At 39.6% G+C, this 16,715-nt stretch overlaps 1 protein-coding gene across 3 annotated transcripts; it reads right to left on the bottom strand.

Annotated features, from left to right (window-relative positions):
- Positions 1–618: 618 nt before the first annotated feature.
- TM2D3 (TM2 domain containing 3) lies at positions 619–11,076 on the bottom strand. Of its 3 annotated transcripts, none has more exons than XM_050968007.1 (6): positions 10,894–11,076; positions 9,517–9,615; positions 6,065–6,222; positions 5,567–5,741; positions 4,822–4,897; positions 619–745 (listed from the first exon to the last, which is right to left on the bottom strand). In XM_050968007.1, the coding sequence occupies exons 1-6, from the start codon at positions 10,985–10,987 to the stop codon at positions 721–723; spliced, it is 627 nt and encodes a 208-aa protein (XP_050823964.1). In that variant the 5' UTR covers positions 10,988–11,076; the 3' UTR covers positions 619–720. The 3 variants fall into 3 exon arrangements, with proteins under 3 accessions (XP_050823964.1, XP_050823963.1, XP_050823962.1); XM_050968006.1 differs by having other exon boundaries at positions 619–1,817; positions 9,517–9,612; positions 10,894–11,074; XM_050968005.1 differs by having other exon boundaries at positions 619–1,817; positions 10,894–11,072.
- Between the last annotated feature and the right edge of the window lie 5,639 nt (positions 11,077–16,715).

Here is a 16,715-nt window from a genome sequence, read left to right as displayed (position 1 = left end):
ATAACAGCACTTCTTTGAAACTGGTATCTTGTTCGCCACAATTTCAGCTTCCATAAAAGTTAGTGCCGGTTAAGTCACAAAGCCTCAAAAATGTAAACTGTGTGTTCCCAACTCAGCAATATCAGTAACTCTGTGGAAACTCTGGAACAATGGCTCTGACAGGTGTGACCTACCCAGTCATCTCAGGAAAATATTAATTGTCAATGGATACCTTCGTTAAAGTTGCCATTTGAACTAATTTCATTGCTCCTGTAAGAACTGGGAGGAACATAGATCTGTAGTTTACTGTGAGTGACATCTCACTGTGCTAAAAAAAATGGTGGCATTTGAAATATATCACCACTTCTTTCCCCTTAAATAAAAGGAACCATTCCGAAGAAGCCCAATGGAGCCTAGAAGCATATTCACGTCCTAGCAAGGGGAAGCCAAATATAGTGGAGCTCATAGAATCTGCACAATCAACTGTAAAAGAGCAGCTTACACAGGTGAAGTATATTTTGCAGGCAGAGCTGCCAAGAGCATTACTATTTTCCTCCTCTCCCCTTTCCAGATGCATGTATAGATTGAAAGAGGGGCAGCAAGAAATAAACTGAATATAAAATAAAAACACTACTTCCATTAATTTTCATCATATTTAATTCAATGTACGTTTATCCAACTGACAGTTTTCAGTGTAGTGCAGTTTAGTGCTGCAGAAGCCAAGGAGTCTTGCCACATGATTTAAGACTGGATTGCTACAGAGGACCTTGGAAAGAGGACATGTAGGTGAGAGGTAAGACTTAAAAAAAACAAAAAAGTTGAAAATATGAATTGCCTAATTTAAAAAAAAAAAAAAGATTAGAAAACAAATGTTACAGCCTTCTAGAATGTTTCCATAATGTCACTGAAGGTTAGTACAAGTAAACATCAGACAACATTTCAATAAGAAAATACTTAGTTACCAAATCTTCAGCTGATAAGTTAATCACCAGATCTCCTTTTTGGATTTAATTTTAATACCCTGTAATTTTGAGAGCACAAAAATTAAGCCATATACAATGCTCTCTGAGGTCAAGGCCAAGCAGAAACACCATCACGCTGGAAAGAGTCCTACAGTGTACTTTACAATGACAGCAGAAATATTAAGTTTGTGATATCCCAAAGTGAAAAGCAGAAGAGAAACTACATGTAATTAAGATTGCCAACTATTGTAATCTACATATTGCCCAAATAGGTTTAGGTTTACATAAGCACTTTATCTTGCCATAAACATGAAAAAAAATCTTGCAAGCATATTTAGGGAAGCTAGTTAGAGAGCTAAATTCAGACAACATACAAATATGAAGTAAGCAATTCTTAAATTAATATTTTAATTACTTTATATTTTCTTCAGGAACAGTAGTCAACTTGTTTAGCCGTGCAACTTAAACTTTTTTCATAGAAAAAAACAGTACTTGCAAGCCGAAGGAAATTAATTACAAATAAACACTGTTCAGTGATCCATTCATTTATTTTACCTTAGTTCAAGGCAGGCTAAGTACAGATACTGTACATTAAAATATGTGCACACAGGGAATGTGTTCCTAGTTCTACCATTAAGGACCAATTTCTACATTGTTTTTTAGGCCTTTTCCCAAATTTGATCCTTCTCTGAAGCATGTTTTGTGTGTACTTAAATGTAGAGAGATCCATCTGCAGGCCCCACATATCCAACTCCTATTAGTAGCACATCTATTAGTGTCCATATTCCCAGTCCACCAAAGCTGAAGAGTTTGCCCAGACCTTCCCTCCACTGGCCCAAGTAGAAGCGATCTGCTCCAAATCCACCAAGGGTGATGCTAGGAATACAACATAACAATTCATTAAAATAGTTGTGGAGAATCCCGAATTTGGATGTCAACTCACCTTTAAATATTTACAGCACACTGATAGTAATTTTATATCATATCATATAGGGTCAGGAAACTATGAATATCTTATGCAAAGTGGCTGGAGGACTTTAAAAGCAACAGTGGTAAAAATGTTTTTGATAGAAATATTTATTAAAAAGCACTAGTTCTTAATTTAAAATATTTATCCAAGTCTTTTGTGAAACTCTGCAGATACAAGATATGAAATAATTTATGTTATTTTAAGCTTCTTTTCATAATAATAAAGTTGGCCAGTGGGCTGCTCTGACTTTGGGCTCCAAGTTTCCTGAACTGGCAGAGGCTGGAAAACGCTGGAGAGAGGAGGAGACTCTGCTCTTGTGGTGTTTGGGTAAAGCTTAGTGTTTCCAGCTGCAGGCAGAGAAGGGAATGGTTCTACCTCCAAAAGAGAGCATGTCAGATCAGTTTTCTAACAAAACGTCTGTTACTTTTTTTGTTCACATAACTTATGATAAATCAAGTAGTATAGGCTCTCATATCAGCCCTTATATAATTCACTTTTAGGGGAATTTTGAATTAAACTTTTTTTTTTTTAAAAGGAAATAATTCTTGTTTCACAGTCAAGTTGTACAAATATATTGAGGTCCTGTGACAACATCCAAACCACCACAGTGAGTACAATGCTTTGGTGCTTAGTGTGTGAAGAATCGAAAGTTACAGCCTGGTTTAACAGTATAGCATACTGGCACCTCTTCCTAACTGTCATCTCAATTCTCTTTTTAAAAGAGTTGATACTTGTCATGAGCCAGCTGTAACCAGCGTAATAACATCTACCCAAGTCTGGAACATCTCTAAAAGAGTCAACTGCCTCATTCATCTCAGTTGCTCAATGATAATTTACATCTCAACATTGTTAGCTGTTTCATTGCTCATTAAACTGTGTGAGAAAAGGAAGTGCTGTATTCACAGATATTGGCTACCCCTGTGTGTAGAGGCTAAGTGAACCATGGGCCAAATCCAGATCGCCAGATGCTTTTGAATAGACCACAAATTTATTTGGAGCATAAATTTTCACAGGCTAAAACCCACTTCATTGGATGCATGCAGTGGAAAATACAGTAGGAAGATAGATATACATAGAGAACATGAAAAAATGGGTATTGCCATACCAACTGCAACATGAGTAATTAATTAAGGTGAGCTATTTTCAGCAGGAGAAAAAAAAATTTTTGTAATGGTTAAGATATAGATATTCAGGCCTGTCTGCAAAGGCCTATACTTTAAGACTTTAGGTGTATTTTTATTACTTAGCTAGTTATAGAGGTATAAAAGAAAGAATCAAAAATCACTGTCTGTGTAGTGGCCTTCTCTTACTGTGACAGTTTGAGGCCTGGTTCTTTAGCAGCCATAAACTGGGAAATGTATGGTCACGTCCTCACATTCCAAACTAGTCATATTAAAATAAGGCAATCTGGGACTGTTAGGAAGGTGATCTATCACCTCCAGAGAAAGGGAAGAGCCTAAAAGATGTAAAAGGAAACTTAGTTTGATCGCATCCTGTCTGGCAAGAACTCACTTATCAATAGACACAGCTAGAGAACCCTTATGTCTGTATAGATGTAGTTGTGAAATCCTTACTTCTGTATTGTTTTGCATGTTTATTTGCATGGTCTCTGTCTGGTTCTGTAATTGTTTCTGTCTGCTGTATAATTAATTTTGCTAGGTGTAAACGAATTAAGGTGGTGGGATATAATTGGTTAGCTAATCATGTTACAATACATTAGGATTGGTTAGGTAAATTTTAGTAGAATGATTGGTTAAGGTATAGCTGAAAATATTACTATATAAATTAGGGGCAAAACAGGAAGTTGGGATTTGAAAAATAAGGAAAAGGAACTTAAATTTAAGCTTGCTGAAAGTTCACCCCAATAAACATCGAATTGTTTGCACCTTCGGACTTCGGGTATTGTTGCTCTCTGTTCATGCAAAAAGAACCAGGAAAGGATAAGAGTGAAGAAATAAGTTCTCTAACAGTAATGATAGTCAGGGTGGCCCATTTCCAGCAGTTGACAAGCAGGTGTGAGTAACAGTAGGGGGAAAGAAATTAGCATGAGGAAACAGTTTTTACTTTGTGTAATGACCCATCCACTCCCAGTCTTCATTCAAGCCTAATTTAATGGTGTCTAGTTTGCAAATTAATTCCAATTCTGCAGTTTCTTGTACACCATCATAGGACCTAATCATATCAGCCACACTACCAGAGGCTTGTTCACCTGCACATCTACCAATGTGATAAATCCCATCATGTGCCAGCAATGCCCTTCTGCCATGTACATTTGCCAAACCGGACAATCTCTATGCAAAAGAATAAATGGACACAAATCAGATGTCAAGAATTATAACATTCAAAAACCTGTCAGAGAACACTTCAACCTTCTTGATCACTCAATTACAGATCTCAAAGTTGCAATACTCCAACAAAAAAACCTCAAAAACAGACTCCAACGAGAAATTGCAGAATTAGAATTCATTTGCAAACTAGACACCATTAAATTAGGCTTGAATAAAGATGGGAGTGGATGGGTCATTATACAAAGTAAAAACTGTTTCCCTGTGCTAAATTTTTTCCCCTACTGTTACTCACACCCTCTTGTCAACTGTTGGAAATGGGCCATCCTGATTATCACTACAAAAGTTTTTTTTCCTCCTGCTGATAACTCACCTAATAGCTCACCTTAATTAATTACTCTCGTTCCAGTTGGTATGGCAACACCCATTTTTTCCATGTTTTCTGTGCATGCATATATCTTCCTACTGTATTTTCCACTGCACGCATCCAACGCCCACAAAAGCTTATGCTCAAATAAATTTGTTAGTCTCTAAGGTGCCAAAAGTACTCCTCATTCTTTTTCCATTTAATGAAAGGCATTCATATGTAATTTGCACTTGAAGTTTTGCAATACTTTGAGTCTACCTTAGTGCCAAGGCTGTAGACCATTTATAGCCTCCAGTCCAGTTGCAGTAAAGCATCTTAGGAAAGACACGATTACCTGAGAAGAGAAATTAAATACATTCAAATCCTGATGCCATGAACAAAGGCCAACGATTGACTCAGGAACTGAAATCTGAGGTGCAAATATGCCAAATTACTCTTAACAACAAATATCTGTTCTGCATTTAAATAGCATCAGTAACTCAACCTGTCTTTTCTGATGAGACCACAGTATGAAAGCCTGAACACTGTCTCCATTTCCTATACTTTCCTAGATGGGTTTCCACCAAAGCACCACCAAATTAAAGAAATCAAGAGCCAAGTCTATTGATTTAGACCCTATATTAAATTTCTTGTGATTTCAAATGTTAATTGACAGGATGTTTTTAATTTGTGCCATAAATAACACCTCAATGCAAATTCTGTTGACACTGCATTAAATAATTCCATTGAAGAAAGTGAACACAGGAGAGAAAACTCTCCCAATAACCCTAATGTAAGACTACTGTTGTACTGTTGAAACAATGGTTCTAAGCATATCATAATTTTAAAATATTAAGTGTCAGACCAGAAAGTGAAACTAAGCAATGCACAATATCTCAACAAAAACAAACTAGACATTGAAATAAGTTATATGCACGTTTATCCACTACACTGAACAAACATATGTTCAAGAATTCTTCACTAAAGAATCCTCTCTAAACCATTCATTCGTAGACCAACTTACCTAGACAATGAATATGATCATGCACTGTACAATTGGCATTATATCGTTGTCTTGGACAAGAGACTGTCATGCAACTTGTAGAACTGGTACACACATAATCAGTAGGTTCAAGCTGCCAGCAAAACTGGCAAGTCATGTTGATTGTGAAGTTCTCCACTTCATTGTTTCTCTGATCCTATAAAGAAGAGTATTATCAATGTAAATAATCCTAAATATTATATCAAGAATGTTTCACAGGATATAAATAAATAATCCTCACAGATTTCACTGATGTGCAAGACAGAACAACAAGATGATACATTATATTCAGCACTTAGATAGTTGGGTAATGAATACTAGAGAAGTGTTAAAGAAATAATTATACTTGCTAGGTAACTGTATTTATGCCTAGAAATTTGTTTTATAACATATTTATGAGTTTTAGGACATAATTTAAACTACACTGTACCTTTAACAAGTGACAAATTCCAACTACAAAGAAATAAGTTAATTACTTACAACACAATGAATTTGTGGCTTAATCTTGCAATCAAAAGTGGCTGGCTTCCCATATACGCAGGAGAAGTTTGTTTTACATGTCATGCAGTCTGGAGGCAATTTGCTGCACAGCCCATTGCTGGGACACTTACTCACGTAAGATGGAATCTCCGTAGTCTCTGAAGGGTGGAAGGATATGTTAAAAATAAGAGCTTCAGCATTACCTACACTACAGTATAGGCACACACTTCTACTGTTTGTTACTTTAAATAATTTCATAATAAAGTACTCTCCACTTACAGCTAACATAAACCAGTATCTCATATATTAAGGCATCCCACCTCTAACAACGACCAGTATCACTCTGTGGTGTGAGCTGGGATGTATGGGGAAGGAGAGTGTTGGGATGTGTCAGTGCTTTGCCCACTGCTGAAAACACCCACCTATTAATTTTGGTGCTCCCCACAACACAGACCTATTTTTGAATTGAGTGTGAGGTGGAAGCAGATTCTTATGGAGGCACAGTGAAGCAATTAAAATACCTGATTTTATTCAAGATTTAAATCAATGTTAATCTTGTTTTGCATGCATCCTTTAGCTGTTTTCCTAAATGAAGGTTTCAGAATAGTAGTCGTGTTAGTCTGTATCCGCAAAAAGAACAGGAATACTTGTGGCACCTTAGAGACTAACAAATTTATTGTAGCATAAGCTTTCATGGGCTACAGCTCACTTCATCGGATGCATGTAGTGGAAAATACAGACGGAAGATATATATACACACACACAGGGAACATGAAACAATGGATGTTATCATACACATTATAAAGAGAGTGATCAGTTAAAGTGAGCTGTTGTCAGCAGGAGAGAAAAATAACTGTTTGTAGTGGTAATGAAAATGGTTCATTTCCAGCACTTGACAAGGACATATAAGGAACTGTGGGTGGGAGGGAAGATAAGCATGAGGAAATAGTTTTACTTTGTGTAATGGCCCATCCACTCCCAGTCTTTATTCAAACCTGATTTAATGGTGTCCAATTTGCAAATTAATTCCAATTCAGCAGTCTCTCGTTGGAGTCTGCTTTGAAGTTTTTTTGTTGTAATATTGCGACTTTTAGGTCTGTAATCGAGTGGCCAGGGAGGCTGAAGTGTTCTCCAACTGGTTTTTGAATGTTATAATTCTTGACGTCTGATTTATGTCCATTTATTCTTTTATGTAGAGACTGTCTGGTTTGGCCACTGTACATGGCAGAGGGGCATTGCTGGCACATGATGGCATATATCACATTGGTAGATGTGCAGGTGAATAAGCCTCTGATAGTATGGCTGATGTGATTAGGTCCTATGACACTATCCCCTAAATAGATATGTGGGCAGAGCTGGCAATGGGCTTTGTTGCAAGGATAGGTTCCTGGGTTAGTGTTTTTGTTGTGTGGTTGCTGGTGAGTATTTGCTTCAGGTTTGGGGGCTGTGTGTAAGCAAGGACTGGCCTGTCTCCCAGGATCTGTGAGAGTGATGTGATTAGGTCCTATGATGGTATCCCCTGAATACCATCAGCCACACTATCAGAGGCTCGTTCACCTGCACATCTACCAATGTAATATATGCCATCATGTGCCAGCAATGCCCCTCTGACATGTACACTGGCCAAACTGGACAGTCTCTACGTAAAAGAATAAATGGACACAAATCAGACACAAAATGGACACAAAGCTTATGCTACAATAAATCTGTTAGTCTCTAAGGTGCCACAAGTACTCCTATTCTTTTTAAATGAAGGTTGAGTCTCATTGGTAGCTAACCATTAAAACATGTTGATTTGCATCTTAATATAGCCTTTACACTATATTTCAAACTTGTCTTTGGTAATCAGGACGATACACTATGTCTATACACATTTAAGAAATGTTATAGCTTAATGTTTTCAGATTCTTAAATTTACTTTTTTACTTGTAAACATTATGAATGACACATTTCTAATTTACTAGATTAATTTTTACTCATGCTTTGTGCCAATCTGCATTTGGATAGAAATTGGAATTAAATTAAAAATGCACACAAACATCATTTTAAAATTGTTTTCTATTATATAAGACTGCTTTTAATTTGCATAAGAAAAAATGTATCAAAGCATATTTTGCATTTAAAGCTGATTTATTACACAAAGGAAGTATTATCTGTAAATAGTGAATTGTACTGATTGTCCTTAGTCAACATTTCCATCAATATTGTAGAACTAGTAGAGCTCATCCTCTAACACCTTGCTTTTATTCCTAGAATCTAAGGAAAACAGAATTTCCTGCTTTTTCAATTCCCAATCAGTTTCTCAACTTTGATTAAGCAAGTCATTGAACTGAACTAGTTGTATGAACTCAAATGAAGAAAATATTCTCTGTGCCTGCACAAAAGGCTACTGCTGTCAAAAGCTGGCTTAGCACTTCAAAAGTGACTTCCACCAGTTCAGTGGACGTTACTTTTTTTTAAAACTTCAGCAGCAAACATGTTTTTCTTGAATCTTTTATTTAATAAAACTAGTTAACAGATTACAGTAGATTGTCAATTTGAAATGTAATTTTAAATAGGTTTACTTTTAAAAAAGAAAAAAATCTACGTAAACAAAAAAATCAGATTCAAATAAAAATTTCCAATATTTTAGGGTTTTGGTTTAAAAAAAAAAATCATTGTTTTATATCCAACCTGTGTGGAAGCATGGAGTGTCACTGAATGGCTAATATGACATGCAGGTGTCAAGTCTGTGAATTTAGGTTCCCCTAAATTATCATGTGGGATTTGCATGGATGGGTTTTTCATTTACACAACCCTAACTAGCAGTTATAGTCTTTTGGAAAATAATTCATGGTGCCTCAGGGTACGTCTACACTGCAATTAAAAACCTATGTCTTGCCTGTGCCACCTGACTCGGGCTCGGGGCCATCAGGCTAAGGGGCTGTTTAACTGTAGTGTAGACACTGGGCTTGGGCTTCTAGGACCCCATGAGGTGGAGGGTCCCACAGTTTGGGCTGGACCCTGAGCCCCAGCTTCTATATAACAATTAAAAAAACCTCTTTAGCCCAAGCCAGCTGGTGCTGGCCAGCTGTGGATATCTAATTGCAATGCAGCTGTACCCAAAGGGTGCAGTGTACCTTTTAATAATGATATACTCTGTACAGTTAGTTTTCTAATACTAGAATTCAAGAATTTTATTATTAAATTCAGGACTACTAGGGAAAAGGCTTGTATGGATATCATTGGAACAGTTTACCAAGGGTTGTGGTGGATTCTCTAACACTAACTATTTTTAATCAAAATTCAAGACTATGTTTTTCTAAGAGATGTGCATGCATTATTTTGGGAAATTCTATGGCCTGTGTGATATAGGAGGTCAGACTACATTATCACAAGAGTCCCTTCAGGCCTTGGAATCTATAAATCTATTGTTTTCTTAGGACCTTTTATAGAAGAACAGACACTTGTACCTGTTGCTCTAGTATATGGAGTATTTGTACTTGGAGATGTTACACCTTTTGTAGACACAAACTGTTGTTTTGAGTGCTCTGTTGTCATCAAGGATCCTGCTATAAGAAAAATTAACAGATTCAATGCACTTCCATTACCGTTAAGAGGATACAATAATTCTAGAATTTAACTGGTCTTCAATCACTGTTAAATCCCAGCACTCTAATACAAAATATCAAGCTGCCTCCTGACATTAAGAGATCATCTTCGGAATAAAATTAATATTTAAAAACCTCCGCAGATTTCCCTACTTTGTTCATTAGGATTTTGCACTTTACTCCACTTAAGACAATAAAAGTCAATTTTAATCAGTTTCACTTTTAAATTCTTGTGACCTAGTAGGAAGCTACACTATTTGGAATGCAAATATTGCAAATATTACAGTATACTGTCTATTACAGAATAAAAATAATTAAACATCAAGTAATACACTGGCCATTTTAGCAGGAAAACTGCACCACCGAACTGGCTGGACACTATGGCCCCAATTCTGCAAACAAACACTTACTAAATATTCAACTCTGCTCATGTAAGTAGTGGTGGGACTACTCACGTTCATAACTATTTGGAAAAATATTTCCACAAATTATACCCATAATGCATGATCACACAGGGTATATGGGGTGCACACCAGGATGGGAAAATAAACATGTGGCCTGTGTTGAGAAACCCAAAATATCTTATAAACAACATGATAACACTTTTCAAGACAAGGAATCCATCTAAACAGCACTATCTAAAAGTCATTTAAATCTACCTAATGTTTGTTGAAAATTCTCTTTAGCCCCATAAAAGTCTAATTCTTTCTTGAGTCCTTAACTCTTGGCCACAGCAAGATTCCTGTGGCAATGAGTTCCAGAGATGAATTATACACTGTACTAAATGATTTCTTTATATCACTTTGACATTTGTTGTTTATGCTACTAGTTAACTGCACCACCACGATGCAGCCCCCTCCCCAACAGAGGCAACCAGACCACCAGCACACAGCGCAGCAGCACGGAGAAAAAGGGCCCCCGGCTTATGGCAAGCGGGTCCATAAGCCGAGGTCACGTTCTCCCAGAGCGGGCAGGGCCCTGGGCTAGGCTAGGCTAAGTCCTACGGGCACCGTCAGCCCGAGCTCGCCCAGCACGGGCGGCTGCATGCGGACACCAGGGCAGCGGGACGGGCGCACGGGACGCGGTCGCGGACTCAAGGGCCGCTCCTACCGGCCTACGACCGGGGAGGGCAAAGCCGGCGGGAGCGTGTACGGAGGGCAGCGGGGAGCCGCCTTGCCAGGCCGAGCAGTGCCGCGGCCCCTCCCTGGCCCTGAGGCGGCGGGTGGCGCCCGCACTCACCACGGCCCGAGAGCACGTAGAGCTGCGAGACGAAGAGCGCGAGGCTACAGAGCCGCTTCAAGGCCCACAGCCCAGACACCACCAGTGCCACCATCTTGGCTCCATCCGGGGCCTCGCCGTCCCCTTCCCGGCAGGCGCAGAGCGCGTAGACCCGGCCCGCGCGGGTGGGGCAGGAGCTGCTGAGGCAGGAGGAGTGACGGATATCGCTCCTCCTAGGCGTGTGCTGCCGGTAGCTCTTTCCGAGCCTTATCGATTGCTAGAAGCTGCTAGTGTATTAAACTGCTACTCGATGTAGCAGATGCCTACGGGTAGCCGTTTCTAGCACGATATTGTATGTGAAATTGCTCAGTGTAGAAATGTGCCATCGGTAGCAGTTAGTGATACGTATAGATTGTAAGAAACTGCTAAAAGATGCTACTTTATTTGTTGTACATTCTTGAAAACTGTTCTCCTATTTCTGCCATTATCTCAATCATTAAGATTTTGAATAGATCCTACTTTATTTGTACATGCTTGAAAACGGTTTTCATATTTCTATGCCATTATCTCAGTCATTGAGATTTTGGATAGAAACATATCCAGAACTGATCCCTGGAGAACCCCACTTGTTATGCCCATCTTATTTATCATTATAACCATCTAGGGTTCATTTCCATAGTTTGTTTATGAGAAGGTCATGGAAGACAGTATCAAAAGCCTTATTAAAGACAAGCTATACCACATGTACTGCTTGTAGGCTTGTTACACTGTTAAAGCTATCAGGTTGGTTTTACCTGTGAGGCTGCTTGAAATACCTTTTTTAGCAAAGTTAGACCTTTCACTGCTGCGGGTAGCACGGTCCTACAGATAGCATTTTCACACACACATAAGTGTATGAAACTGCAACTATAGGGATGTGCTTACCTGTAACACTGCAATGTGATGAAGCTAATTCCTGCAGGCAGCAGTTTCTCACACCACCTTCATGTGAGACTGCTATCTGCAGGAATCAGCTACAAGGGCAGCAGATCCTACCCCCTTGCCAGTGATGAGTGGCCATTACACTGCAGTCTGCCCCAGTAACTGGCAGTAGCCACTGAGGCAAGGTGGGTTGAGAGGGTTAGGGGTTCCCATGGAGTGGGGAAACCCAGAATAAGGAGTTACTGTGTGGCAGTACCCCAAGGTAAAGGGCACTGGGGTACAGCAGGGACACAGGTGCCAGCAGCAGGCAAGATACTGACCAGTAGGAGGCACTTGGTACACTGGAGAGCTAATTCCCAAGATGACCAGCAGGAGGCACTGCGCTGGTGAGTCTTGACCTCGCTACAGTGCCTTTGGATTAAAGGAGCTTTTGTGGCAAGAACCACCAGTACAGCAATGTATGTCTAATATAACTATGTTTAAAAGTCCCACCTTAACCTATTAGTTCCCAACTCATGAGGATGAAAGAACTAATGCACTAGATACCAGTAATATTCTAAACTTTAACTTTTCTTTGTGGATCAATTGGACAAGTCTGTACAAACTAATGAAGAAAAATAACCGAATTGTCCAACTGACTGAAATCACACAGGCCCAGGTTCAGACGCACAGTTTGGCTATTTTACATCAGGGATCTGAAATATAAAGAGTATCTGCACAAGCAAAACAAATTATAACGCACCGTTGGTATGATATTTGGTATGATAATTGGGCCCCCAATTATTCTTTTCTTTATTCTGATAAGTTTAATGTTAATTGTAATGTGTGCTATGTTCTGTTGGATGCTGAAACCACAAACTCAGATTGTTTCAAAAAAATTATATAGCCTTCAGACAATTACATAAAGTGTGACCCATTCAATACCTCTGGATTGAAGGGTCATTTGTGAGTCAGTGTAGAACTGAAGAATGAAATATTTCTTTTCTTTAATTACTATTATTAATATGACTTTATTTTGTATCAAATGAACAAACCAAACTTCACTGTTCTAACATTGTAACTCCTGTTTGCCTCCCAACATTTTAAATCGTTCATTACACTTGTTTTAATAAGAAGACTCCATATTGTAACTAAAACCCCATTTTGAAATGCTTACTCCATTTTGCAAAACCCTGCTGTAACCTCATTAACTTAGTTCAGTGGATGGTTAACAATGCATTATAAGAAGCTTGATCCCGTAGCCACACCCGTCTGACCTGTTTGGTACCCAGCATACACTGCCAAACCAAAGCGTCCCAAAATACAGTGGGATATCTATTCATGGTGCACCTCATTCTGAATCTATGCAAGTGCTTCTGGTGAGTACCCTGACTGCTGAGGCAAGGAGTCCAGGAGGCATGCATGCAAGTGACATAGTAACCGTAGTGACTCTATGGTGACATAACTTGAGTTAACCCACACTTAAATTGTAGATATGGTCTTAGGTATATTAAATGTTTGGGAGTATGAGGGTAAACTAAGATTCATTCAGGGGTTTAGGCTCAAGGCATTGGAACTGGCCTTACTGCACCCACCCTACAGGCTCAGGAACAAAGAGGCACAAAAAAAATATTTATTAAAATTTTTTGACTTGAGGGTATATAACTTATGATTTTAGAATTCTTGTGCTGCCCCGCCCTCCTCAGCGCCCCATCTGGTAGCCCTGCTGCCCCGCCCCACACTCAGTGCCCTGACAGCCCTACTGCCCTGCCCCCCCATCTGATAGCTCTGCTGCCCTGTGCCTCAGCACCCAGTCTGATAGCCCTGCCACCCCGACCCCCTTAATGCCCCCATCTGATAGCCCGGCTGCCCTGCCCCCCTCAGCGGATGTTGCTTGAATGCCAGCAAACACCAGGACCATACGCTGCCAGGCTTTGTCATGCAAGGATACCTGATTACTTGCTACTAGCATGGCGTGGTAAAGCATCCTACCATGGAGGATGGAATAAGGCTGCTCTCCCCAGAAACCTTCTGCAAAGGCTTTTGGAGTACCTCCAGGAGAGCTTCATGGAGATGTCCTTGCAGGATTTCTGCTCCATCCCCAGACACATTAACAGATTCTTCCAGTAGCTGTACTGGCCATGAATGCATCCCAAGTCCTCAGGGCAAATTAATCATTAAAAAACGCTTTCTTTTAAACCATGTTTTATATTTACAAAGGCACACTCACCAGAGGTCCCTTCTACGGCTTCATCGTCCGGGATACTGCCTTGGGAGGGTATTTCAGTCAAGGTGAGAAAAAGATCCTGGCTGTTGGGCAGAATGGTGTGCTGTGTGGTCTCCTCAACCTCGTCCTCCTCCTCATCTTCCCCATCTGCAAAATCCTCAGGCATGGCGACTGAGAGTACCCCATCATCAGAGTCCACGGACGGCGTGGGGTAGTGGTGGCGGCCCCCCGTAGAATTGCCTGCAGCTCAGCATAGAAGCAGAATGTCTGCTGCTCTATCCCGGAGCGTCCGTTTGATTCTTTAGCTTTCTGGTATGCTTGTCTCAACTCCTTAAGTTTCACGCAGCACTGTTGTGGCCTCTGTCCATCATGGTCTTGAAGAGTTTTTCAAATGTTTTGGCATTCCCTCTTTTGGAACGGAGTTCTGATAGCATGGATTCATCTCCCCATACAGCGATCAGATCCAGTACATCCCGTACAGTCCATGCTGGAGCTCTTTTTCGATGCTGGGACTGCATGGTCACCTGTGCTGATCAGCTCTCCACACTGGGCAAACAAGAAATGAAATTCAAAAGTTCGCGGGGCTTTTCCTGTCTACCTGGCCAGTGCATCCGAGTTCAGATTGCTGTCCAGAGCGGTCACAAAGGTGCACTGTCGGATAGCTCCCGGAGGCCAATACCGTTGAATTGCATCCACACTAACCCTAATTCGAACCAGCAATGTCAATTCCAGCACTACTCCCCTTGTCGGGGAGGACAGAAGAAATCGATTTTAAGAGCCCTTTATGTCGACAAAAATGGCTTTGTTGTGTGGATGGATGCAGGGCTAATCGATTTAATGCTGCTAAATTCGACCTAAACTTGTAGTGTAGACCAGGCCTTAGATGAAATTCAAAAGTACAGGTCATATGGGACTCATAAAGCATCTGTCCATGACAGCCCAACCAAAGATCACAAGCGATGCAAATCACTAAAATAGGGGTGTTTTCATGTCTATGTATAGAAAAGGGAGAAGACTATAAAGTCAGGCTTTCTTTAAATAACTCAAATCTGGTATGTATCTACCACTGATTTCAATAAATTGCATAAAATTTCTGTAATACCTAAATTTTTATTTGGTATCTTCCTACCATGTTCACTGTTACTGAGACCATATGTTGTTCTTTAGACAACTGCTACTTCCCTTTTCTCCCTTTCCCTATTTTCTTTTTGCCTGTTCCCTCTGAATTTCCTTCCTTGCAACAACTTCCAGTTCACACCCTTTCAAGTCTTCACTCCCCATCCCTTTTTCCCTTCTATTTGTTAATAGGGATGTTGATATTACAGTCCCATTATGGGCTATGAGATGACACTACATTGAGATTGATAGATAATAGGAAAATTTACCTATCAATCATTGTTTCAGACTGTCTGCAAATGCAAGTAGACATATAATGGATTTACAACTGTTTATATTTGGAAGGTTATAGCTGCAGTCAGAGGTCTTAGAAATTTACCCTAAAACAAACAAACAAAAAAAGCAAGCTTAGATTCTGCATAGGTCAGTATGTCATGTAGGGCACATAAATACATAAGAGAGGCCAGATGTAGCCTCTAGGCCAGTGGTTCTCAAACTTTTGTACTAGTGACCCCTTTTTTATATATTTAACTCCATTATAAATGCTAGAGGCAAAGTGGGGTTTGGGGTGGAGGCTGACAGCTCACAACCCCCCATGTAATAACCTCGCAACCCCCTCAGGGGTCCCGGACCCTCCATTTGAGAACCCCTGCCCTAGGCCATATATTTCACACCTCTTCCTTGGCATCTTGTGTAGAGGAGAAAAGCTATTTCTACTTGCACTTTTCACTCTTAGCCCTCAAAAACTTTGGGGAGCGGGGAAGTGAGGGTAATCATTGCCAAAGTTCTTAAAGTTACCATGAAGTAAGAAAAGGGGAGAAAAATTAAACTTTTTTTTAAAAGTAACAGTATAAAGTATCTCCTTTGTAATAGAATACCCCTGGTCAGAGTTCTAGGCATGTGTCTGTACAGATCTGGTCCTGTGCTTTTTCAGGGAGTTACTTGAGCAGACAGAATATTTCCTCCTTGACTTCCATTAATAGAACAGGAAGTGAAATAAAAATTAGGAAGAAAATATACATCTTTAAAAGAGGATCTGAAGATAAAGGCATTGCACAGTCAGCAGGAAAACCATCACTACAAACATTATTCGTTACAGATGAATGATATTTCCAAAATACCACTTCATATATTTGCTTAGTAATATTTTTATAACATCAATTTGAACACAGCAAATTCCACAGGTTTTAAACTATGCTTCATACTAATGTCAGTATTACGTACTTTTTTGATTAAATAAAAAAAGTGTCATTTACTGCATCATACTGAAATTAAATTGTAAACTTTTCATGACACAAATCATGTCTTCCCATCTGTAATGTAAAACATTTTTGAATGCTGTAAAATTAATTATATCTTTTTGTGATACTGTACTCTATTAGGGCTGCTTCTTCTCCAGTTGTAGCACAACATCACTGTCATACACCTGTGCTACTGCAAGGCACTGACTCTTTCTAAACAGATGAAATTATGTCCTGCTCTTCAAGGGCCAGATTAGTATAGGTAATTTTGCATTTTCAAGGATTCCCAGGACTGGGCCCAAAGAGTAGACTCAAAGGTGCACAAATGTCACACAGAAGGTTAATATTAACTTTGAATT

This window comes from Gopherus flavomarginatus, chromosome 9, assembly GCF_025201925.1.
Source record: "Gopherus flavomarginatus isolate rGopFla2 chromosome 9, rGopFla2.mat.asm, whole genome shotgun sequence".
NCBI classification, from domain to species: Eukaryota; Metazoa; Chordata; order Testudines; family Testudinidae; genus Gopherus; species Gopherus flavomarginatus.
The sequence above is the reverse complement of the archived record's forward strand: the minus strand, read 5'-3'. Positions and strand labels throughout refer to the sequence as shown.

Excerpts from the sequence above, each read along its gene's own strand:
- TM2D3 (XM_050968005.1), bottom strand. The coding sequence starts at position 10,987 with ATGGTGGCACTGGTGGTGTCTGGGCTGTGGGCCTTGAAGCGGCTCTGT. Across the intron at positions 9,616-10,893 it reads CTACGTGCTCTCGGGCCGTG|CAGGATCCTTGATGACAACA; the intron begins GTGAGTGCGGGC and ends TTTTTCTTATAG. Across the intron at positions 4,898-5,566 it reads TGATCATATTCATTGTCTAG|GTAATCGTGTCTTTCCTAAG; the intron begins GTAAGTTGGTCT and ends TTCTCTTCTCAG.